Below are 27,202 nucleotides of genomic sequence, written 5' to 3' on the forward strand. Positions count from 1 at the left end.
AGAAAGAGAAGACAATAAGAAGATAAGCCCATGAAGACATTTAAAACCAGTCACTTCAAATGAGTCCTGTAGCTGACAGGAGGCCAGAACTGGACTTCCACGGTCTTACCTCCTGGTGCCTGTGAGCAGTCAGAGGTCTGGTCCAACCCCCAGAACAAAGACCTGCAGTCATCTCCAACCTGCACGTGATGAAAGCATGAATGTTCAAAGTCAGTTCGTGGCAGGTTTGGCTGAACTTTCCTAAGGAGACATAACCGATAAAAACTAGATTTAACTCCCGACTGATTAGTTTAAAAGAGCAGTCTAAAAACACACCCAGGTTTTAAAACTGGGGGGTGGCAGTAGTTGTTTAAGGAGTCCAGGGCAGGACTCAAATCAGGTTTTCCAAAAACAACAATCTCAGTTTTACATTCGTTAAGTTTTAAAAATGTGATTCCAGCCATTCCTTCAGGTCTTGAAAACGGTTCAGCAGGGCTTGGGCACGTCCAGAGTTGGGTCTAAGGGGTAAATACATTTGCAGGTCATCTGCAAAACAGTGAAAAGAAATATTGTGTCACTTAAAACTTAACCTAAGTGGCAACAACTACAGGGAAAAGAGAACAGGCCCTAAAATGGATCCCTGTGGCACTCCAGAGCTGAAGGGGGCAGCACCTGATCTGTGAGGGCCAAAGTGAACAGAAAAGGACCGACCTGACAGATACGACCAAACCAGTTAAAGGCCTTTGGTGCCAACATAGTCCTCAGAGCGGGAGAACAAGATCAGGTGATCTACAGCCATAGATGGCTGTAGATCACCAGTAGATCATTTGTAGATCACCAGTAGATCATTTGTAGATCACTGTAGATCATCTTTAGATCACTGTAGATCACCTTTAGATCACTTGTAGATCACCTGTAGATCACTTGTAGATCACCTGTCGATCACCTGTAGACCACTTGTAGATCACCTTTAGGTCACTTGTAGATCACCTGTAGATCACCTGTAGATTGGCTGTAGATTACCTGTAGATCACTTGTAGATTACCTGTAGATCACTTGTAGATCACCTGTAGATTGGCTGTAGATTACCTGTAGATCACTTGTAGATTACCTGTAGATCACTTGTAGATCACCTGTAGATCACTTGTAGATCACCTGTAGATCACCTTTAGATCACTTGTAGATCACCTGTAGATTGGCTGTAGATCACCTGTAGAAACACATTAAAAACTCTTAAAAGTGCTCTCAGTGTCATTTTTGCATTTCACAGTTTCATTCCATGGGTCAGATCGGACCCTTTGGTTTTGGTCCATGGGCCGTATGTGTGACACCCCTGCTCTGAACCCTTTAGATCCAACTCTGATTCCACAGGTTTGGAAGATCTTCTGCTTTGAAAACCTGCCATGAGGTGTCTGTTTGCATTTGTCTTAAACAATTCAGTTGCATTTAACCCCTAACATAAACATCAGACGTCGGTGCATTTGAACATATTTACAGATGGAGCTCCGTCAGAATTTACAACATGCATTTGTCTCATTAAAAACACGACAAACAAACAGCAACAACCACCGTATTAACAGTAAAAAACCCAGGAGTGGACTTTGACTGGACAGAAAAAGTACAAATAGTCCTTCAAACATGTGTAAATGGTCTGACTGATCTGATTGAACAGATACTTTTCACTCATCAATAACATATTAATGACCTTAACTTCAGTCAGTTCGGTTTAATATCTTATGTTTTTTGCCTCAAATCTCGTTTTATGTTGCATTTAATAAAGTGTCCACCAGGAGGCGATGTTGACCTCAACATGTCTGATGTTTTTCTGTTAGTGGTCTAATGATTGAATCAATATGTTAGTCATTTATACATAAATGCATTCATATTTATATATAAATATATCTTTAAACATGTCTGATCTTCTTTATTTCCTCATTTTTTATCCTATTTATAAAATCTGAAGCCTCTGAGTTCCAATTATTAAAGCTGTAACTTAATTTATTTGACATTAATCTAAGCTCATTCTAAAATTCTGATTATTATAGAAACAAAAATATACACAAATTATGAAGTTAATGCTCTGAACGAGTGAATAAATGATGATGCTCATCTTATTTGACAGATAAAATTGCTTTATAATAAATAGTGTTTTGTTTTGTTTTTCTATATCATAATGACTTCGGTAGGTAAAAGCTTTTATTTAATTTTATTTATTTATTTTATTTATTCATTGCGTTTTGTTTCTGTTCTTTCCTGAATTATTTTGTTTGTTTTTATGTATTGTCCGAATGTTTTTGTTGTTTTATTAGATGATTATGTTTGTTTTTCTTGATCATTTTGGTCATTTTTGTTATTTTCTTGATAATTTCATCCAGTTTTGTTCATTTTCTTGATAATTTTGTTCAATTTTTGCTAATTTTATTCATTTTATTTATTCATTGTCTTTTGTTTCTGTTTTTCTCTGATTATTTTTGTTTACTTTTTTATGTGTTTCCCAAATTTTTTATTCATTTGCTAGATGATTATGTTTGTTTTTCTTGATAATTTGGACTTTTTTTTTTTTTTTTTTTGCTCATTTTCTTGATAATTTTGTTCAGTTTGGTTCTTTGTCTTTCCTCATTTTGTTCATTTTATTTATTTATTGTCTTTTGTTTTTCCTGGATTGTTTTGTTTGTTTTCATGTATTTCCCAGATAAAATTGCTTTATAATGAATAGTGTTTTGGTTGTTTTTTTTTCATGTAAGCTCAGTAGAAAAAAGCTTTCATTAAAATGTGCAGAAACTGTAAATATAGTGGATTTCTGATCAGTTTTTCCTCTTTGTATCTACGTTATTGTTCTCTTTGAGGTTTCTGGTGAAGCTTGAATGTTTTTTTTCTGCGAGTTTCATCATCTTCTCTTTTCACAAATTGAAGATGATGAATGTGATGAAGGTTATTTCCAGGTTTTTCCTTCCCTTTCATGTCTAATGTGATGCTGAAGCCTCATCCTGGTCCTTTTAAATCTGATAGAAGACAGAGCAAACAGGACTTTTACCCACCGTCATATAATATTTAACATTTGTGTTCAATTTTATGCTAAATCTCAAGTTCTATGCATTACTTTTTCCTCATATTTGAATTATTTTGTACATTTTCTTTACAATTTACAAGCATTTGCTGACTTGTACACTGTTTTTCAAGGTTTTTTGGTTCATTTTTTCAAAATTTTTCATTCAAATGGTCCATTTTCGCAGTTTAAACACGGTTTCTGTGTTCTGACATGTATCAAATATATGTTTAAGAGATCATTGTGAATCATTTTACACCAATTACTTTTATGTATTGATGGGATTAGTGTACCAGTGGGTATTAAACAGTTGATCAGTGGATGCTTTGGGTCTTCGTCTCTATGAGGACATGGTTGGACAGACTCTAATGTGAGCAGATGCATTCGAGTCTAAACAATGGAAATAAGAGCAGCTACTTATCTCCAAAAGCTCCGACCCTGCTGAGACGCAGAGGTTTAGAACAAACACCAGGAGGTGGATTTCCTCTGAACCCACTTAGGAGGATCTACCATGGATCAGCTTTTCATTTATTCAGAGTGTCTTCATGCTCATCTTCCTCCAGAGAGAAAAACGCTGATTTGATTAAATGTACGACAACATTTACCGTCTGAACGTACGTTTGTAGATGTAGAACATGAGGCTGTTTGGGTGAAATCAATATCATTTTTATTCATTTTCTTGATCATTTTGTTCAGTTTGGTTCTTTGTTTTTGCTCATTTTCATTTTATTTATTAATTGTCTTTTGTTTCTGTTTTTTCCTGGATTATTTTGCTTATTTTTATGTATTTTCCAAATGTTTTTATTCATATACTAGATGATTATGCTCGTTTTTCATGATAATTTTGTAAATTTTTTATTCATTTTCTTGATACTTTTGTTCATTCTTGTTCATTTTCTTGATACTTTTGTTCATTTTTTTAATTTTCTTGATAATGTTCAATTTTTGCTAATTTTACTCATTTTATTTATCATTATCTGTTGTTTCTTTTTTTTTCCTCGATTATTTTTTATTTTTTACTTTTATGTATTTCTCAACTGTTTTTGTTCATTTACTACATTAGTACATTCACCTACTTTAATGGGATTATTTCATGTATTCATTAAAAATTTCATGTTGTGAATTCTCTGACTGTTCCTGAACGCATCTCCAGTTCTGGTTCTGTTGAATGATGATTCTGTTCATCATTCTGATGCATTTACCCATGAATCTAATCAATAACTCTTCTTCTTCTTGTCTTGTTTTGTTTCATTTCAGTCTCTCTAACAGGGCATGTAAAATCAGACTCCATCTCTTGGAGGTGTCCCCCAGGGCTCAATACCAGGCCCATTCTCAACATTCTGCATACTCTTATGAATGTACAGATTCATTCATATGTTGATGATATGGCTGTATATGCTACTGGTTCATCTGCTAATTTTCCAACAGAACCGAACTCAGATCCAGACCTTCACTCTGGTACAAGGTTTAAGTTCATCAGTGAATGGATGTCATTGATCCTGTGGTTAAATGGATCTTCATCCCAGTGGGTGGTTGGTTTGTGGAAACTGGGACGTTTAACTGGTAAAATGCACCAGGAGGAAACCGGATTAGGGGGCGGTGACCTCCAGCAGATGAAGGGCTTTAGGTTAGTTTAACACCCCCCCCCCCCCCCCCCCCCCCCCTTTAGAGGAGCTACAGATGGTCCACAACTTAACGTCTGCACGAAGCCTCAAAACCAGATCCAGATCCACCAGGTTTCCTAATCACCTGGACCCTGTAAAGACTACCATGAAGACCCCAGACCCCAGAAAGCCACTAAACCAATTACACACATTCATGCACCTCAGTGGAATTAGCATTAACCCTTCAGTGTCCAGGTGAACGTATTAAACACACTTCAACCCTCTGGCATCCAGGTGAGCATATTAAACACACTTCAATCCTCTGGTGTCCAGGTGAACGTATTAAACACACTTTAACCCTCTGGTGTCCAGGTGAACGTATTAAACACACTTTAACCCTCTGGTGTCCAGGTGAGCATATTAAACACACTTCAATCCTCTGGTGTCCAGGTGAACGTATTAAACACACTTCAATCCTCTGGTGTCCAGGTGAACGTATTAAACACACTTCAACCCTCTGGTGTCCAGGTGAGCATATTAAACACACTTCAACCCTCTGGTGTCCAGGTGAGCATATTAAACACACTTCAACCCTCTGGTGTCCAGGTGAGCGTATTAAACACACTTTAACCCTTCGGTGTCCAGGTGAGCGTATTAAACACACTTTAACCCTTCGGTGTCCAGGTGAGCATATTAAACACACTTTAACCCTCTGGTGTCCAGGTGAGCGTATTAAACACACTTTCCACTTCCTGTTGTTAAAGGTCAGATTATTGTACACAATTTGTTTTAGGTCTGAATTCAACAGTTGTTCATCTGTGTTTGATTTATAAAATTCTGATCCATCTATTAAATCCATCCCATAATAAACAGTGTTAAATTCCTACACTAACGCCCTTCTACCAAGTGAGTACAAAATACACACTGACACAATTAACATTTAACATTTGACCTAGAACTAAAAATAATAATAACATGAACCAGTATTGGTGTTAACCATTTTTGCAAACCATTTGTTCTTTTTTTTTTTTTTTTACTATTTTTTTTGTGGTTAATTTCCTTTTTTCTTCGGTTAATTTTTCTTGATTTTTTTTTTTATTCTTTGGTTTCTTTTTTATTCTTTTTAAATTATTTTTCTTGATTTATTTGTTGATTTTTGATTCATTTTGTTGATTTTCTTTATTCTTTTAGTCATTTTCGTTGTTTTTTTTCCCTTCATTGTTGTTGTTTTCTTATTATTTGGGTCATTTTTTGTTCATTTTCTTAATCTCTAGGTGATTTTCTGGGGGGCTTTCTTTATTTCCGCTCGGCCCCTCCTTCACAGACCCTCAGACGCTCTTTAACCTCCGTCCAGAACCTCATCAGTGCCGTTCACACTGATTTCCAGGCTCCTTCCTGGCCTCTGCTGTTTGGCAGGTCAGCAATGGAGCCTGAGGGAGGAGTTACTATTTTCTACTCATTATTTTTTTTGCTTTTGTTGTTTATTTTGTAACATATTTGTTGATATTGATTCATTTTGGTTTTTTTTTTAATTCATTTAATTCATTATTTTGCTCATTTTATCACCTATTTATTTTGTTATTTGTTCATTTCTGTTCATTTATATTCTTTTTATTTTCTATTTCCATCATTATTTTATTCATTTAGATTTGATTTAAATTATTAGTATTTTTGGTTCATTTTCATTGATTATTACCTCCGCCAAGGAGGTTATGTTTTTGCCAGGGTTTGTTTGTTTGTCTGTCTGTTTGTCTGTCCGTTAGTGTGCAACATAACTCAAAAAGTTATGGACAGATTTTGATGAAATTTTCAGGGTTTGTTGGAAATGGGATAAGGAAGAAATGATTTTGAATTTTGGTGGTGTTCGGGGGTGGGGGGGTGGGGGGGGGCACGGGGCACGGGGGGGCCCATTTCCAACAAACCCTGAAAATTTCATCAAAATCTGTCCATAACTGTTTGAGTTATGTTGCACACTAACGGACAGACAAACAGACAGACAGACAGACAGACAAACAAACAAACAAACCCTGGCAAAAACATAACCTCCTTGGCGTGGGGGGGGGGGGGGGGGCACTGATCAGCCTTGGCGGAGGTCTGCGCTCTCCGAGTGCTTCTAGTTTCATTCATTTTTCTTAGTTTTGTCACTTTTGTTGCTGATTTTTGAAAATGTTAGAACATTTTGTTCATATTGATTTATTTTGTTCATTCATTTTATCTATTTATGTATTTATTTTTGCGAAATGTATTAATCATTTTCTTCATTTTTAACTCATATTTGTTTATTTTGTTCGTGGTTTCATTCAGTTTTGTTTATTTCCTGCTCGGTTTTGACCGTACTACTACTTTTGTTGACTTTAATGTTCCATATTTTATTAATATTGATTTGATTGGTTTCATTTAATTGCCTCTTTTGTTTCTTGTTTTTCATTTATTTTGATTTAATTCAGTTTTCATTAACCTCACGGGCTGCGTTCAAGGGGTGTGCGCGCGCGCGCGTGTGCGTCAGGGGCGTGGAGGTGGAGGGGAGTGTTGCATCCTCTCACGTGACACCCCCCCCCCCCCCCCCCCCCCCCCTCCTCCTCCTCCTCTTCCTCCTCCTGCTCCTCCATCCGGATCTCTTTGTTGTGGTTGCAGCTCCTCCGCGCTTTACGCACCGCGTCTCCGTTCCGGTCCGATCCGGTCCGGGTCCTCCAGAGCCGGGACAGAGGGACAGACAGACGGAGGCACGCGGAGGAACCGCATCCGGACACGAGCTGAAACCAGAGCCGAGGAGACGGTGCGGAGGACGGACGGACGGTGAGGATGCTGCCCCCCCGGTAGAACCGGACCTCGGCGGATCCCTGAAACCCGGACTCCGCTCCTCCATCTGCTCCTCTTCCTCCTCCTCCTCCTCCTCCTCCTCCTGCAGCGCGAGGCACGCTGCTCAGTTTCCTGTTGCGGGATTACGCGGACCGTCTCCACCTGAATCCCAGACCCGGTACCGGCGTCAGTGTCTTCACCGTGGCCGTCCTCGTCATGCCAGGCCCGGGGAGGTGTTCCGGGCCGGTCCGGTACCTGGTGTCCGCCTGTCTGCTGGGGATGCTGCTGCACCTGCCGGGGGCGCGAGGCTCCTACACCCCCCAGAGCGGCGAGTGTAAGGGCAAAGGCAAGGACTGCACAGGTAAGACCGGGACCGGGACCGGGACCGGGGCCGGGGGTGGGGATGCATGTCTGTGTCTGACCCTGAACGCATCCTCCGGGGGCTGCGTCAGGATCCGGTTCGGGTTCTGAGTTAACGGTCCGGTTCGGGTTCTGCCCCAGATTCACACTGCTAAGAAAAAAAAAAAAAAAAAAAAAAAAATCCCCGTTGTTTGTAGTTGTGTGTAGATACCGGAACAACACTGTAAAAAAACCCCAAAACAAAACCAAAAAAAAAAAAAAAAAAAAAAAGCAGCAAATTTACATAAATTTACAGAGTAACAGATTGTAGATTTCACATTTTAAACCTTAGATTTCGGTGATATTTACATCTTTAAAATGTTAAATTCACTTCTTTTTATTATAGGTTGTTCTTTACGGTCTTTCCATTTAAACGGAACCACATAATTTTTTTAATTTACAGTTTTAATTTGTCAAAACAAGAAAAACACATCCTTTCTACAAACAAATGTGCTTTGGTGAACACACCTCTTCCTCTAAAAACTACAGATATGTTTGATTCAATCATTAGCACAAAAATCTTTTCAAATTAACATCTTTGCCTCGTATTTTTTTCAATTTACAAACTTTTTGGTGTAAATTCTATGGAATTTATGAATTCACATTAAAATAAAAAATGAGACACAGATCCAGTAAAACATTAGATTCATGTAACGGATTATTTTATTCATTTTATCGCTTTTTTTTTCTTTTTTTTCTGATTTTATTTCTGTTTATTTTTGTTCATTTTGATTTGTTTTATTGATTGCATTTTTTAATATATATTGACATTTTTTCTGTCAGTTGCTTGTTTATTTTTATTTATTTTATTGATTATTTTATTCATTTTTATCTCTTTTTCTACTTCTTTATGACTATTTTCTTTCTTATTTTGTAAAAAAAAAAAAAAATTGATAAATTTTTGTGCTTCTTTTCTTCATTTTGGTTTCTACTGCTGATGATTTCTTTTTTAGTAATTAAATAGATTATTTTCCTTTCAGATTTTTCTTTTTTCATTCATTTAATTGATTATTTCTTTCTTGTCTTCTATTTATTTCTTTTTTGACAGTTTTATTTTGTTGTGTTCAGTTTTGTTAATTTCATTTTTTTTTTTGTCTGTTTTGATCATTTTTTTGAGGGGATTAATTATTTTATTTTATTATTTTTTTGGTTTTCATTCATTTTGATTTACTTAAAGTTGAACCAATTTATTACTTATATGATTTGTTTTTATCTATTTTGTTTCATATTTTGTTCATTTTGATTTATTTGACAAATGATTTTGTTTTTTTTTTTTCATTTTATTGGATATTTTGCTCTTTTTTTGTGTGTCTTATCACTTTTGTTGGTTATTTTTGACTATTATGTGACACATTTTGTTCATATTTATTTATTTTGTTGATTTTTATTTCCATTTCATTGATGACTTTTTTCCTTTAATCACTCATTTGTTTAGTTTAGACTATTTTGTTACACATTTCATTAATTTCTGTTCGTTTATTTGCCTCTTCTGTTAATTTTCTATTTTAGTGTCGATGTTTAACTTTTTCATTTTGACTGAATTAAATTAAAATAAACATTGTTTTCATTCTTCTCCACCTTTTATTGTGTTTAACGCTCAGCTGCTGTTGGACGTAATAAGACCTGATCTCAGTCCTCACTGGTCGTATGTTGTCCTCATGTGAGTCTGGTTTTATCTGGGCCAGGTCTCTGTGGTTCTGGCTTTGCTTGGTGTCCAGTTGATTGACAGGTGACACGTTGGTGTTCCCGTTGGTTTCAGGGCTTTAACATGTGGACGAGGATGGATCTGCTTTTATTAATCAGTGTTTTTTTTACGTCATAGAGTCAGAACTTTTGGATTATTTGGGGTTTTCTTCCTTAATATCTGTGGAATTAAAACATTTTTCCACATATAAACCCTGTATTTTGATGTATAAGGATTTAACCCTTAAAGGCCCAAACGTCCTCCTTTAACCCTTAAAGGCCCAAACGTCCTCCTTTAACCTAAACCATCTACTGATCTAAACTATTTAATTCCTGTTGATCCACTAATCCTATCAATCCATGTCAATAATTGGTGTAAAATACAGCTCTCCATCTTTCATGGTCATCAGATATGACCATATTTGGACATTCAGAGGCTCCATAGTTACCGTGGAAACACTGTCATCTTCTACAACATTGATTCACCAGTCAAACCCATGGAGTTGGATTGTAAACGCTTCTTTTCATATTATATAATAAATAAAATGAATGAAAATTAACAAAAAAAAATTACAAAATGATAAATGAGCAAAAAACTAACTACATTGGAAATTAAAAAACAGTCAAATAAGCAACAAAATAAACAAAAACAGCCAAAGTGGTAAAAAAAAAAAAGAATCTAAAGAATCAACAAAATGATAAGTAACATGAACAAAATAAGACACAAACTGAACAAAATTGGAAAAAAATGAAATGGGCAAGAAAATTAACAAAAACAAATGAAATAATAACATGAATGAAAATAAGGTTCTAGACGTTTGTTTTTCTGTTCGGTCAGTGATATATTTGCTGAAAAAGTCACTTTTTCTTTAGTTTTGTCTCTGATGTAATAACCCTGAACTTTACTCTGAGCTTTAATGAACAACTACAGTGAATAAAATGTAGAAAAATACATGATTTACACTGAAATATGCAAAATACAGAGGATAATATTAGAATAAATGGTGATAAATCACTTAAGAAAAGATAAAAAATAGAGAAAAATTCATTTGAGAACAACATTGATTCACCAGTAAAACCCATGCATCTGGATCAATGACTGTGGATGGACACACTGGGTTTTTTGACATTATATCATAAAGAAAATGAACAAAATAATAAATAATGGGAAAAAAAATTAGCAAAATTGGACTAAAAGGAAGCAAACAACAACAGAAAAATAACAAAATAATCCACAAACTGAACAAAATTGAAGAAAAAAATGGGCAAAAAAAAGAAAAAAAAAAATCTAAATTAAGTATGTAAAATGAAAAAGAAATGAACAGAAGCAAAAGGAAATGTCACAAAATAATAAATTACATGGAGGAAATAAGCAAGAAAATAAACAAAAACAATGAAATAAAAAAAAAAAAGCAAAAAGATCAAAATAAGCCACAAACTGAAGTAAACTGAAGTAAAACTAATAAACCTGTGGAGCCAGATCAGCTGGTGTTCAGTTCAGGACCTAACTGGAAAAGAGCCTTTTTTACTGTCATCAAACTTGTGTCTAAATCTGTCTTCATCTTCGTCTTCGTCGTTTCTTCATCCTGGATCTAATACTCATCCGTTCATTATCGTCTTCCAGTGTTCTTCCTCTGGTATGAAATATTGAAAAGACAGAAGCGGCCCTCGTGTAAATGAGTGTTCGCTGTCACTCAGGAGTGTTTGGAGGAACAGGCCACGCCCATCTTTTATTCATGAGGAAGAGGAAGAGGAAGAGGAGGATGATGTTTTCAGTGTTGGCATTGAGAAACGGAGCGTTTTGTTCACAGATGAATGTTGACGGATTCTGATATGAGCTGGACTGAACAGGTGTGACACTGAGGACGGACAGGAGGGTCAGCCAATGAGGACGGTGGAAACCAAACAGTTAGAGAAGAGGTGGAAGGATACGTCAGATACAAACAAATGTAAGAAAATACAAGCAAATACAGTCAAATACAAGAAAATATAAGCAAATACAATAAAATAAAATAAAAATCCAATATAAGCAAATGCCATTAAATACAAACAAATAGCCAAATACAATTAAATAAAGTAAAATAAAACAATAACTTAAAAAGTAAAATAAAATGCAAACTTTTACATTTTTAGTTTGTTGTTATTGACTTTTTCTTCTGAACTTTAAGACAATAACAGGAAGTTTGATTTTATTGTCTTCATGTACGTATGAACTCAAATAAATCCAAAAATGTTTCCTGTTTTACTGCTGATTAGCATTAGCTGACCAATGACCCTCTGTGCTCCTGTAGCCCCGCCCCTTTAGTTTAAATACGGTCACCTCTGGATAAAAAAAAAAAATCCAACATGGCGACGACCAAAACAAGATGCAGCTCCTAAACCAGTGGGAGGAGTCGCTGTTTCTCCGCCCACTAACTGTGGTGGAGACCAAAGCAGAGCAAACACACGTCTGTGTCTGTCTATCCGTCTGTCTGCTGATGGACAGAACGTGGACGGAGGCTTTTCAGAACCAGGACCAGAACCCGGACCTGGTTCCTGCGTTGTTTTCGTGGCCTGTGTTCCGTCGTTAAGGTGACGGTATTGATTAGCGCCGCTCTGAATGTAAATCCTCCGGCTGCAGATCTTCATTATTCACTCCGACTGTTTGTGTCTGACACCTTCATCCTTTATTTGTTGGTAACCGTGGCAACAGATCCTGACTGACGCCAGTTTTCCCCCGTTCGCCGCCGCATCAGAGCAGCTCGTCCTTTGTTTTTCAGCCTCCAACAAACGTCCTCTCATCTCCATGTTCTGCCACCGTCCACGCCTCAGCGCCGTTTACTACCAGCAACGTAAAACGACCTCACAGAGCCAACGTAAACAACAAACAAACAAACAAACAAACAAACAAACAAACAAACAAACAAACAAACAAACACGATACACGACCAGCAGACGAACAAAACAGAGACAAACAAGAAACACAAACAACAATTCAGACCACAAACAAACAATTAACACAAACAAAACACACAAACAGGAAACACTTATAAACAGCAAACAGACATAAACAACAGGCAACAAACAAAACACAAACAACAAACAGACCACAAACAAACAATGAACACAAACAAAACACACAAACAAGAAACACTAATAAACAACAAACCGACATAAACAACAAACAAAACACAAACAGCAAACAGACATAAACAACAGACAACAAACAAAATGCAAACAACAAACAGACCACAAACAAACAAACAACAAACACAAACAAAACACACAAACACCAGACAAACAAAACAGACACAAACAAGAAACACAAACAGCAAACAGATAACAAAAAAACACAAACAACAAACAGACCACAAACAAACAATGAACACAAACAAAACACACAAACAAGAAACACTAATAAACAACAAACAGACATAAACAACAAACAAAACACAAACAGCAAACAGACATAAACAACAGACAACAAACAAAATGCAAACAACAAACAGACCACAAACAAACAAACAACAAACACAAACAAAACACACAAACATCAGACAAACAAAACAGACACAAACAAGAAACACAAACAGCAAACAGATAACAAAAAAACACAAACAACAAACAGACCACAAACAAACAATGAGCACAAACAAAACACACAAACAAGAAACACTAATAAACAACAAACAGACATAAACAACAGACACTGTTTATTCAGTTTGATCTGTTTTTTTTTTTTTTCATATAATAACCTCAGCTTTAATCTGAGCTTTAATGAACATCTACATGATCAGTGAATTAAATATAAAAAAATACAGGATCTACACTAAAAACATGCAAAATGCAGAGGATAACATTAGAATAAATGGTGATAAATCACATAAAAAAGGTGAAATCTAGAGACAAACGGACGTTCAGGGTTAATGTGGCTGTGGTGAAGATCCTTCATCGTTCACTCAAACACATGAATCCGTCTGAATCTGCGCATTAATCGTTCCGTTAACCTTTGCACTTTAACACTCTGCGGTCAAAGTTAATCTTCCTCCAGACGTTAAAACAGTGAATTTAATAAACCCGTGAAAAAACATGGGTCTTCTTTTGAACTTGACTTTCACACTTGGGCCTTTTTAATGTCGCTGTGGTCAAATTTCAGCCTTTTTTTTTCTGCCAATAAAACTCCATTTAAATACTGTAATCTGTTCATTAACCTGCAAATGAATGTTCTCCGGTCAATTTCAGAGTTCATTAAAAGCCTCAGAAAAGCCTGGAATTTAACGCTTTGTCGTTTTGTAATGATTTGACTGGATGAAAAATACTAAATCATGTCTTAATAACAACATTTGTCTCATTTTTGTGGTGAAAAATGGTAAAAACCTGCCAATACAGAACATATAAAGGCTTGTGTTTCATAGTGGTTGGATTCAATTAAAGTTTGATTCAAATGTTTGTATGTTTTATTACATATTAAATATTACATCCCACCCTCTGAGGATAAAATGACCAGATTTGACAACAAACAGTAAAAATTATAAGCCAAAGAAAATACATTTGAGTCCTTTTTCTCCTGTTTTGTCCCTTAAAAATCTATTTTAACACCTAAACAGAGTAAATGTACTATAGACGGTATGCACATACGTCACTTCCCCCCCCAGGCCACGCCCCTCTCAGTCAGACTGAGTGTCTTAAACCAACCTGCTCAACATGACGGAGTATAGCAGTAAACACAGCCAGAGAAAAGGAACATGGGAAATCTGAAATTAAATGAAGGACAGTTGGACTGGACATGGATCTGTACCAGCTACCAAAGAACAAGTGGTCCATGAACACTGACATGTGGACACAAATGGAGGATCCAGACCTGATCCAGGGGGGAGGGGGTCAGCGCTATTTGGACCTGAAACTAATATACATGGTTTCATCAGGACTGACAACCAGGGTCCAAAACTAGGACCAGAACCAGCTGATCCAAAGGCTCCAAAACTAGGGCCCAGAACCAGCTGATCCAAAGGGTCTAAAACTAGGGCCCAGAACCAGCTGATCCAAAGGCTCCAAAACTAGGGCCCAGAACCAGCTGATCCAAAGGATCCAAAACTAGGGCCCAGAACCAGCTGATCCAAAGGGTCTAAAACTAGGGCCCAGAACCAGCTGATCCAAAGGCTCCAAAACTAGGGCCCAGAACCAGCTGATCCAAAGGATCCAAAACTAGGGCCCAGAACCAGCTGATCCAAAGTGCATTTACAGTAGACCGTGGACTGACCCCAGTGAATATATGCATGATCTACTGGGACTGAGGAGATTTACTGAGTCTAGTTCAGATCCAGTCCTTTATCCAACACAGATACTACTGCTGTGGACCAGCAGGGCACCACTGCATTCTGGGAAATTAGGAGATTTATACCACCTGTTTTTAAATTAACACATTATTCTGGTAATATTATGGCTTTATTGTCGGAATATGACGACTTTAATCTCATAAACGAATGAAATTTTTGTTAAATTATGAGGTTTTTTTTTATAACTATGACTTTGTTCTCATAACATTGTGATTCTTTTTGTATTCGACTTTATTCTCATAAAATTACAGGTTTTATATCAGTATTTTATGACTTTATTCTCGTAGTGACAGTGTTTTTCTTTTCTCATGTGGCCCTAATACTCCGTCGTAGCTTTATTCTCCAGTTCCCCGTATTTGTAAAACTAGGTTAGCCTCAGTTTCAGTTAGTTTACTAATCATGTAGGAGCACAAGGTTCACAATCACAAAATGAGGCAAAAACCAGGAAAGATCTGATCATGAAACCAAGAGCTGCACTAAGAAGTAACGTTAGCCAAAACAATAGGTCATTTCAGGTCTGATTGGACCCAAAAATTCAGCATAAATGAATGTTAGCTGACACCAAACAGGATCCACAGATCTAGGTTTGGTTTCCTGGATTTGTGGATCCATCTCCTTCTCTTTTCTTTGTCTTTCAGTGTCTGTAAAACGATAGCTCCCACTGCTTTAAGAACCTGAAAATACAATCAATCTCACAACAGCTCTGCCCCATTTTTTTTTTATCAAATATTGTTCTTCAGTTTAGACAGTATTGAAGCCAACGCTGTCACTCATCTCCCTCTTTCTGCCACTCAGTGGGCGGAACTGCAGTGACTTCCGCTAGCGGTGACATCACATGTATACCCTCTATAATATCAGTTCATTAATATGGAAATGAATGATTTCTCTGTTTTTGATTTTGGCAAAAAAGCTACAAAAAGGCTTTTAATCCAAAGCTGCACCATTTTTCATCCAACAGCTCGATGGGTCTGATGGACGATAGGTACCAGTGTCGTCTGTTCGTCTGTAAACAATGTTTCCAGACTCTTCTTCTCCTAAACCGTCGGTCAGAATGACTTGACGTTTGTTGTGGAACATTTTTGGGGTCTGGTCTACCAAGTTTTGTTCAAAGAAATGGGAAACACTGATTTTTGAATTTTTTTTAGGAATTTTTGAAATTTGAAACCTCCCCATTGGTTTATAATAAGACACATTTCAAAGTGTTATGAATTCAAAACAGCTGAAGATATTGAAATATATCTGTGTATCATTCATTCTTTTCATATTCCAATTCAGAAAATGAAAAAATGACTTGTTATTTTGTTATTCATGTACAAATCGAAAGTCAAAAAGTGAGTTGTTAAATTTTCTTTAGCAAAATTAGCTAAAAATTGGAAATAAGCAAATGGACTGGTCCATGTATCTGTTGGTAATTGGATTTTTTTTTCAGAAACAGAAGAAAAACTAGTGGTTTCGTTTCTGAAAATAAAATCAAATTACCAACAGATACATGGACCTGGAGAAGACGACTCTAAACGACAAGTGATGGACTGTCAAGTGTCGTATGGTGCCAGCAGCTAAAATTGCTTGAGTGAAATAAATCGATTTTGCATCAATCCGACATTGCCAAAGACAAAAACAAAGGGAATTTAATCCATAATTTTTATCTGTTTTAGTTAGTTTTATAAGCACACAATACAGTTTCAGTTAGTTATGTTTTTTCTTTTAATTATAGTTTTTATTTATTTCAGTTAACAAAAGTGTTTTTACAATTCTAGTTTTCGTCATTTCGTTAGTTTTTGTTAACGATAATAACCTTGGTCCTGGTTCTGTTGCTTTTCTAGAACACAGAGCGGTGAAGGCGTCTGCTGAATAAATGTCCATATATCTGTTTGTAAATGAGCTGCAGCTCCTTCCTGTCCTGTCACTCCTGTTATTAGCCCCAGGATAAAGACGAGCTCCTCGCTGATGCTGATGAATTCTATATGACAAAATAAGCCACGGAGGCAGATTCATACATTTATTTATCCCACGTCCGTTGATTGAGGCAGTATTTTGTCGCGCGGGGGGGGGGGGGGGGGGGGGGGGTTGTGATGCAGAGTTCTGATTGGACGTCTTGTTTTACGGGTTTGTTGGTTTGCATGCACAGCTCTGGGCCTTTTGTTACAGATGCAACCATTTACTCGGGAGTTAGCATCGGCAGTCAGACTAAGATCGTGAGTCGGGGTCGTCTCCTGTTACTGAGCCGTGAAGTAACCCTTTAATAGCTAGTGCTGGTCTGTTCTCCAGCTGTTCTTCTGTGCTTCTGTGGGTTTGGTCGTTTAAGGCTCCGTTCACAGCAGGTCTGAACGCACAATTCAGATTTTTTTGGTGAAATCTGATTTTTTTTTGTGTGTTGGTTCATATTCCACATTAAATGCGACTTCTGTCAGTTTTGAGTCTGAACTGAATGTGACCCTTAAGTGACCCACATGCACTACAGAGGTCCTGAAGTGACCCACATGGACTACAGAGGTCCTGATGGAATACCAGACCACGCAGACACACACTGTGGTTACAGAAGGAAATATGGACCACATATGAAAGTGGCCTGGGTCAGATTTAGGACCACATATGAAAGTGGCCTGGGTCAGATTTAGGACCACATATGAAAGTGGCCTGGGTCAGATTTAGGACCAGCTACCAAGTAAACTTTTCCCAACTTCTATCCTGTATTCACTGGACCCCCCAACCCCCCATGCTATAGGCTCTATGCCCCCCCCCCTTACAGCACCCCAGGGAGCAACCTCCACTCACTCAGTTCACGTAAATAAGGGGCCGTTTACATGGCATAGGATTCAGTCGACTCCGGGAAGATTTCATGGCGGATTAGCCTTCTGTTACCATGGAAACGGTGCCTAGAGTGCCTGAATCCGGAAACTTTTGATACCAGGGTCCAGGGTGGAATGTTATCGATACGCTCCGCATTTCATCTCCGTGTTAACGCGAATCGGAGCGTTCTGGGGTAAAATATGACGTCACCGCATGCGCGCGCAGCCAAGAACCGCCAGTTAACCCACTCCAGGCCAGTTGGTGGCGGTAATGCACCTCCAAGCTGGTTTGCCAGCCTCTATGACACAATAAAGCTGCAGAAAAAGAAGGAACAACCACAACAACAACAATGGCCGGTTTCAGAACAACATACGTGCTGCTAACTGTGCTCAGTTTGCTGTCGCTTCTCCACCAAAAGTAAGACTTACTGTGTCTACACTCTTACCAGCGGAGACGCATTTCTTATATTCGCCAATGCCTCTTCTTCTTCTTCTCATTTAAAGGCTGTCTAAACCGGAAATCGTTTGTGCGCAGGCGCGTGTTTTACCGCCACTGTTTCACTACAGCTCTACATCGCCAGCTACTGGTCTGGCATGGCCACTACAGCGTATTCAGCCGTTCTCGCGGACTCATGTTAACGCAGATCGTTATCATAGCGGCTTCGTCTTAACGCGGAATGATTTTATAACGCAAAGGAGAAATCTTTGCGGAATTAGATCCTAGTGTTGCCGTGTAAACGTACTCTAAGTTTCGCATTCTCTTTTGTTATGTTTTTAGAATTACTCTCCTTCTAACTGTTTTAAAAACTTGTAATTTTGGGGTGTTTTTTTTTTAGGCTGGACTGGATGCATTATATTTACTAATCAATTTCAACTGGGAAAATTGATTTGTAAAACAAGTAAATCACAAAATGAGCTTGGTCACTAGGTGAATTAAACTGGTACTGAGATGTTCTACTGTATTTACAGACTGATATTATGCTTATGAGTGCGTTTGCTATGATGTGAAGTCCACAGAACACAGACCTGCTCATTTTAGATATTTCAAAGTGGAACTGTTCAGTATTATGGCTTTAATGCAGGGGTGTCAAAGTCATTTTAGTTCAGGGGCCACATTCACATATGATTTCCAGTGGGCCGGGCTAGTGAAATAATAACAGTGAAAAAAGTAAAATGAAATTCTGATAATGTTAACATCTACAAAAATCTGAATAACATGAACAACTGGAAACATCTTAAGAAAAACAACTGCAATTTTAAAAATATTCTGCCTCAGATTATCAGTTTATCATTTACACATGTGCGTTACAACTGACATTACAATTAAAAATGTACGAAACATTTAATAACAGGCAGAATATTGGTAAAATTGCATTTACGTATCTTAAGACATTTCAGGTTTTTCACATTTTTTGTAAAATAACAGTTTTTAATATAAACATTTTCATGTACTTTTACTTTTTTTTTTTTTACACTAAAACAAAGATAAAATTAGCTGTTTTCATTATTTACAGGTTTAATATAATAGTATTTTACTGGTTCTGACCCACTTGAGATCTAATTGGTCTGTATGTGGAATCTGAATTAAAATGATTTTTACATCCTCGATTGTTAAGTTCTTCAGTGTAATTTTTCTATTTCACAAATCCATCCTATGGGCCAGATTGGATCCTTTGATGGGCCGGATTTGGCCCCCGGGCCGCAAGTTTGACACCTGTGCTGTAATGGAAACCAGTAGCAGCTCCTTTAAATCCCAGCAGTGACGGCTTTAATTTTGCACCTTTTCACAGCTGATCGTGGCCACATTAATCCCACTGAGCCGACGCTGGGGCAGATTTATATGCCAGTGCCCTCGTCTCCTTCCTCCTTTCCTTCCTCCTCCCCCCTTCGCTGAATGGATTTTCCCAGAGAGTTGGTGACGCGAGACTAATCGGGTCCCATTCCAGTTCTGGGCCCGGCGGAGGACGGCGGACCTTGGTCCTGGAGCCGAAAACTGAAGCAGCAGCTGATTTTGAACTGGCTGCAGTTTAACCCTTTCATGCACCAATTATGAGAACCTTAGTCCAGAGGGTTTTTATTCCTCTTTAGGCATAAAAAAACAAATCAATGCAATTCAGTGTTTTTTTCATGGAGTTCCATAAATGTCCACCATGCGTTTAAATATGAAACAAACTAATATCAGAAAATAATAATGATCGTTAGCTTCACAGCATAACTACTTTTAATATCTGTGTAAAATAATAAAATTATACGCATATCACAATTTAGCCAAGAATATGACTTTGGCAATTTTTCTCCGAGGCTAAGGATTCTTAAAGCTGCTAATCTGATGTTTTCTCACATTTCAACATATTCTAATTAGGGCTGTGTGTCGGCAAGAATCTGGCGATATAATACAAATCACAATACTAGGATCACGATACAGTATATCACAATATATCATGATACTGTTAAAAAGGCAATTTTTTTGTTCTTTCTTTTTTTTTCATGATTATTTCCTTGAAGAATTGAATTACAGCAGAAATCTGCACAAATACTAAACATATTTTTATTTGATCCCAACAGGATCTAATGTTCTATCACAAAATGTTCCTGTTTTGAAACTGAAATTCTGTTTTACAGACATTACAGTTTAAGATCCTGTTCAAATGTTCAGATTCTATTAGTTCACAACTAACATCAGAACATTATTTTAGTTCAATCCCAAAAAAGGAACGAACATTATTTAATAAAAGAGTGTTCAATAATAATAAGTAAAATATAAACGGAAACAAAAAAACCAAAAAAAAAATGAACCTCCACAATATCTGCATTTGAATAAATACCTAAAAATATCGATACAGTACTTTTTAATATAAATACAGTATTGTGAAATGAAATATTGTGATATATTGCAGAACCAATATTTTCTTACACCCCTAATTCTAATCCTAGTTGTTACTCAATTTATGGACATAATATCAAAAAATGTGGTTTTGTTTGAAAAAAAACCCCGTTAATTCTACTCTAATAACAATTGTTCATTTATTTCCAGCCAAACCTGTTGGTGCAGATCAGGTTTATCCCAAACATTAAAGTTACACTAATGGGAAGAATGACAGTGTAAATACACACACGAAGATGCATGGACTCACATTTAGTCGACACGGGATTAATTACAATAACAGAGGAACACCGGGCATTAAAGGGTTAACTCCATAATCACATAAAGTTAAACTGGAACATTAAAAACAGCTGCGATATGAGCTTTTCAGCAAATCATGCAGCTGTGGATGAAAACAAATCTGTCATTTTATTTAGTGGAACAGTTCTTCTGCGAATGGCATCATGTGTGTTTTTTATTAAGAACTAAATCTATGCTGCCAAACACGATGAAACTAAGTAAGTCCAAGTGTCCTGTCTTAATTGGTGACAATTCTAGCGTCATCTAAAAACAGATATGTAACTTATAGAGTTAAGTATCAGCCAATAGATGTTTGGGAAAATGTCCTGTCGGCATCGGTTAACTGGACGATCTCTGGTTCCGAGGTTCTGTTGGACACTCATAGCTGGCAGCGGCATCACACACTTCATTACTGTAGTTCAGGTCAGGTTGGAGGTTTATACGATGAAACGTTTGGAATAAAACACCCTGATCTCCATAAGTGGTGTCAGGGTGTTTCATTTTTAACTATTTAACCCAGGGCAGTCAGACTCATGTTAGTTCAGTTCCTCATTCAGCCTAATTTGATCTCCAGTGGGCCGAACCAGTAAAATAAGAACAATGAAAAAAGGAAAATTACATTATGATAATGTTTATATCTACACCATTTCCTTAAAAATCTGAATAACATGAACAACTTGAAATGTCTTAAGAAAAACAAGTGCAGTTTTAACAATATTCTGCCTCAGTTTATCACTTTAACATTTACACATGTGCATTAAAACTTACATTACAATTACAAATACACATAATATTGGTAAATTGCATTTACTTTTCTCAAGACATTTCACGTTGTTCATGTTTCTTCAGGTTTTTCACATTTTTGTAAAAGGATAGTTTAATGTAAACATTTTCATGTAATTTTCCTTTTTTTTTTACAGTAAAATAAAGATAAAATCTGCAGTTGTCATTATTTATAGGTTATTATGACAGTGTTTTTCTGGTCTGACCCAACTGAGATCTACTTGGTTTATGTGTGTATGTATGGAACCTGAAATAAAATGATTTTTACACTGTTGATTGTTAATTTCTTAGTGTAATTTTTGCATTTTACAAATTCATCCTACGGGCCAGATTGGACCCTTTGGCGGGGTGGATCTGGCCCCCGGGCCACATGTTTGACACCTGTGATTAACCCCTCGTGGTCCATAAGGATCCATGGTTTTGCTGCTAAACGGTGCCTGTGGACTAGAGTGCATTTAACAGTGTTAATTACCGAGCCACTGATTAACCCCACGATGTCTGAAAGGAACAAACTCCCTCAAAAGATGAATAAACTGGTGATAAAGGGCATTTTTATAGGGTATGTTTTATTAATCTGTAGGAATAGACATGAATTATGGATCAGCCGTATGTGTGAGTCTGTCTGCGATAAGTGATGAGGCCCGGACCTCCTCCGTGTTGTGGTTTTCCTCCTCGTTAATCGCTTTAACTCCTTCTTCTGTGAGGTTTTCATTACGACCACACAGATAAATCTGTCTTCAGTGTTTCTGAAACAGAGGCTGTAAAACCCAATAAACGTGGCTTGCGTCTCGTCACGTGACTCGAGTCTGGAATCGATACGAGGTTGAGAAACATTAACACCCTGACGGATTTACGCCAGTCGGGATGGGGGCGGGGTTAAGGCCCGATCAGGTCAGCCCATTAAAGAGGAAGACGCCGCAGAATGACAGACGGAAATGGAATCCAAACACAGGAGTGGACGGTAAGCGTCCTGAACGAACCGCTCCCTTCCCTTTGTGGCGTCCTGACATCAGCGAGGCTCATAAACATTCCCAGCATGCATAGCGACTGTAAAGGGTCTGTGGGAATGGCCTGGAGGAGGACAAAAGCCTGCCTCTGTTGCGCTTTCAGCAGCACTTCAGCACAAAAAAGCAAACAGATTTATTACAAGCAATGACTCCGACCATAACGAAAAAGAGGACGGACGGATGGCCAATTGTACTTGTCATTCTGTTGAAGCTGAGAATCCTCCGAGCGATAAGTTTTATTACGTCTATATAGACTGTAGTGGCAGTGACGCCGTCAGTCCTCTGGATCAGATTAGGCCTCTCTTCTTCTTCTTTCCCTGATATAAGTGATGTCTACTGCCTCAGTACTGTGGCACCAAATATGGGTGTGTCTGTTTCTACAGAGTCAATCAAATGTTATCATTTGTCCTGTGACATTAAGCAGTAAGGACATGTTATTTCCAGACTGATCTCATGAAATCACGTTGTATGTGACGCCAGTTTATTGCATTTGGCGTGCTATATGTATGCATTGTCATCCTTTCGCTTGTTATTTAATGCCATTTGATGGTGTGTCATTCACTAGCTGCTAATCACTAACCCTAAACCTAACTGCTAATTGTGCTAATTGCTAACTGCTAACCCTAAACCTAACCCTAAACTGCTAATCATGCTAGCCGCTAATCACGCTAATGGTGTGTTATTTTACATGACGTGAATATACACGCTGAAATCTATCTATCTATCTATCTATCTATCTATCTATCTATCTATCTATCTATCTATCTGTCTATCTGTCTGTCTGTCTGTCTGTCTGTCTGTCTGTCTGTCTGTCTGTGGTTTTTCGTGTATCCTACCATAGGTTCTGTCTGTATTTGTGTACAGCTCCACATACAGGTGTGGCAGACGTATTACACTGTTTGAACCCAGTTTTCCTGTTTGTTGCATGAAGAAAAATGAAAAGACTGGACCATTTAGACTTGGACTTACATCTGTGGCACTGCTTCCCATGTTGACGTCATCCCATAAATGACCCTGGATGTTGGTATTTCAGTGTTTTTTTTCTCGTCTCTGCTGTCGACACAAACATGTTCAAACATCAGTAAATGAAGCTTCTCGCCTGGTTTCAGACAGATTTTTTTCTTTGGCTTCACATCTTTTCTTTTTCCTCGCTTGTGCGCAGCAGTGTGTTTTCCTTCTTTTACTAATCTCGCTCAGATGTGCAGGTTCAGGAAATGAAATGAGTCGCTAAATGATTCATCAGCTCGACGGGTTGAAGCAGAAAATGTAAAAACCCAATCAGACGCAGACCAGAAAGTGTACTGTTTCCATATGACGGCGTGGTGAAGGAGTCTTTCTTTTTTTTGGGACCACAGATGAAAACTCAGAGCCAATTGAAGGGCAAAGCTTGTCTTTGCAACACAAACCCATGGCAATGCACCCTAAGTGACTCCACGCCGTTAATTCGCTGCCCGTCATCGTTCTGGGCTGAGTTACCGTACTGGAGTTACAGGGCTGTAATTATGCAAATTCCAGGGCAGATTGTGTGGGCGGAGGGAATTAGATGCTGGAGCTGATTCAGCTGCTGATGAGGAGGAGGAGCAGGATGAAGGCTGGGCAGGGTTCAGCTTTTACAACCCCACAAAACTGCACCTGCATCTGGAAACATCTGGAGGACCACGGCCTCAGCCTCACCCCGAAGGGAACGTTCGGCAGAGGTTCGACAGATCATCCAGGGTCAGATTTAATCCACAGTCGAGACTTTAGCCCAATCCCTTTCACCCCTTGGCCCTCCCCCTTAGCCCTACCCCTCCTTTTGGCGCGTTCACATGAAGGGGTAGGGGTGTCCCGTTTCTCGATGAGTCGGAAGGGAGGGGCTAAGGGGGAGGAGATTTTTCAGGACCACACTACAAACGGAGGGGTACGAGAAATCTGCCATGATTCTGTTCGAATCATTGGCAAAAAAGTGCAGCAGTGACGAAAGAAACCACAAATGTACGCATTTTCTTTGTGCGTTAATGCCGTTTAAATATATTATTGATCGCATTTCTGCAGTTAGCAATGATAGTCGTAAAAAGACGACCAAAAGCCCATGGAACAGAGACGGTTACATCTGCTGACGACATGGAGAATGCTGTCGCAAACAACGTTATCACATCTGTTTATCGCAGCATCGATGACTGATGATGACAGAACAGGTCTGGAAAGGTTCGACTATTGCAACTTACCCCTTAGAACTCCATTTCAAGGGGTAGCGCCAAGTGCAAGGGCAATGGGTAGGGTAAGGGGAGGGGCCAAATGGTGAATTGGGATCGGGCCTATATTTTATGAACCCTTTAGAAGTCACTCATTGAAATACTCTGAAATTCAAAATGTCAACCTCATTGTGGTTAATTGGACATCGTCATCATCTACCTCCTCGTCAGTTGCCGTGACAACAGTCTCCTTCCTCTTGCCATAAAACATCCCAGCAGCACTTGCTAAAAAGTAAACACATGCAATAAAACAACTGTTATAAGGTCGTAAACAGACAGAATCACTCATATTCACTATTTACAGCTTCAACGGTCTATAAAATCTGTCTGAATCGCTGTATAAATGCTCTTGGACCTCACTGAGGCACAGGATTGGACTGAGGTTCTAATAGTTTTGGATTTTTCATTCTAGTTTAGTTTTAGTTAGTTTTGACTTTTTTTTCTCTAATTCAGGTAGTTTTAATTAGTTTTTAGAGCAGGTTTGCTAGTTTTATTAGTTTTCATTTTTTTGTAAATGCTTAGTTTTAGTTTTAGTTTTGTCGTCTCTTTTCTCTTCTTCTCTGTCGTCGTATTCAAATAAATCCCAGACAGGACTCTGCTGCTTTCTCCCAACTTTAGTCTCCATGTTTCCACGTAGAGTGGGGGACCAGAAGACGACTGGAAACCACAAGTGAACACAAGTGACGGACTGTTAAATATCATATGGTGCCAGCAGAGAAAATTGCTTGAGGGAAATAAATCAATTTCATATCAATCCAACGTTGACAAAGACGAAAACAAAGGGAATTTTATCCATAATTTTGATCTGTTTTAGTTAGTTTTGGAAACACACAATACAGTTTCAGTTAGTTATGTTTTTTTTCTTTTAATTATAATTTTTATTTATTTCAGTTAACAAAAATGTTTTTACAATTCTAGTTTTCATCATTTCATTAGTTTCGTTAACATAATAACCTTGATTGGACCCATTATTTAATGTTTGCAGAAAGACCAAAATTGTCACTGGCTGATAAAGGGTTAAACCGTGTTATTGACTCAGGCTTTCCCTCCTCCGTCGATCCAGTGTCAGTGTGGATGTCGACTTTTTTCCACCACAGAATTTTAACTTCACCAGAACTCTGAAAAACCTTGTAAACACCTAGCATTAGCTTAGCATTTAACATCTAAAAGAACAGAAATGAGGGTTTTTCTCTTTGGGGGCAGGCGGTTGTGAAGCCAGCTGAGGTTTTGTTATTCCGCGTCCGTCTCCTGCCGTTGGTCGTTTGGCGGCGGAGACGATGACAGTTTTGTCCCGCAGACACATTTCTCCTCCTGTCCTCAACGAACCCTTCAGCTGGATTCAGGACGGGAAATGGGACAGAAAGATAAAAGCTGCCTCTGTTAAATAAAAGCCTGTTGGCGGTCAGCGCTTCTTCCTTTCCTCTCGAACTGGACTCTGTCCTTTTTTTTTTTTCCCCATCATGCTTTTGGCCCCGAAGCCTCAGTCTCCTGGGGGGGGGGGGGTTTGAAGGTCTGGAGGGGGAGGGGCTTTGTTCTGAGGATGCATCACATCAACAGAAACAAAGAGCGAACAGCATAGAAAACACATTTAACCCTTTATCAGGCAAGTGACTATTTTTGGTCATTTCCACATACATGGTAAGACAGTAGACACTTTTCCATTGGACATGTGCGCAAAACTTCACTGATGTTTACTAAATGTTACTAAAAGGTACAGAATTTTCATATTTACCCACAAATAACCGTCGGAGGTGTTGCACATCCTATAGTGACGTCATCCAGATGGTCTGGTCTTCTTTGTTTGTTGTGGAGCTGTTTTTGTTTTTGTGTCTTGGGTTTTTTTATTAATTTATTCTATTTTACCTCCGCCAAGTGTAATGGCGGAGGTTATGTTTTCATCTGGATGTTGTCTGTCTGTCTGTCTGTCTGTCTGTTCACAAGATAACTCAAAAAGTTATTGACGGATTTCCATGAAATTTTCAGGAAATGTTGATACTGGCACTGATCTGTCCTGACGGAGGTCTGCGCTCTCCAAGTGCTTTTCTAGTTGTTGCTGGTACTAATACTGTTATTGTCATTGTTTTGTAATTGTTCCCAGGAAGAGGAGCTGCTGTGGTTTACATCAGCTAATGGGGTTCGAACTAAAAACTAATTAGTAGGCATGCACCGATACCACTTTTTTCGACAGAGGAACAGTAGTGTGATACTAATGTTGATATTTCTGAGGGTAGTTGTCCTGAGTGTGTCAGTAGTTTTTCTCTAACTCCCACAGTGGCTCTTTGAACAGATCCTCTACCTCCACGGTTCCGCTGGTATTCTCCGTCTGGGTACTCCTCCACCAGCACCTGGAAAACGGATGGAATGTACGCAGAGGACGGACAGAACGCTGCGTCCGTAACAG

At 38.2% G+C, this 27,202-nt stretch overlaps 1 protein-coding gene across 1 annotated transcript in view; it reads left to right on the forward strand.

The window, feature by feature from the left end:
- Window positions 1–7,473: 7,473 nt before the first annotated feature.
- Window positions 7,474–27,202, forward strand: part of LOC115437482 (tomoregulin-1-like) — a gene marked incomplete at its 5' end in the record, with an annotated part of 51,890 nt that continues 32,161 nt past the window's right edge. Inside the window, one exon of the mRNA XM_030160673.1 lies at window positions 7,474–7,789. Coding sequence (XP_030016533.1) covers window positions 7,474–7,789 — 316 coding nt within the window. The remainder of the gene's footprint in view (window positions 7,790–27,202) is intronic.

This window comes from Sphaeramia orbicularis, chromosome 17 (genome assembly GCF_902148855.1).
Source record: "Sphaeramia orbicularis chromosome 17, fSphaOr1.1, whole genome shotgun sequence".
In the NCBI taxonomy this organism is placed as follows: Eukaryota; Metazoa; Chordata; class Actinopteri; order Kurtiformes; family Apogonidae; genus Sphaeramia; species Sphaeramia orbicularis.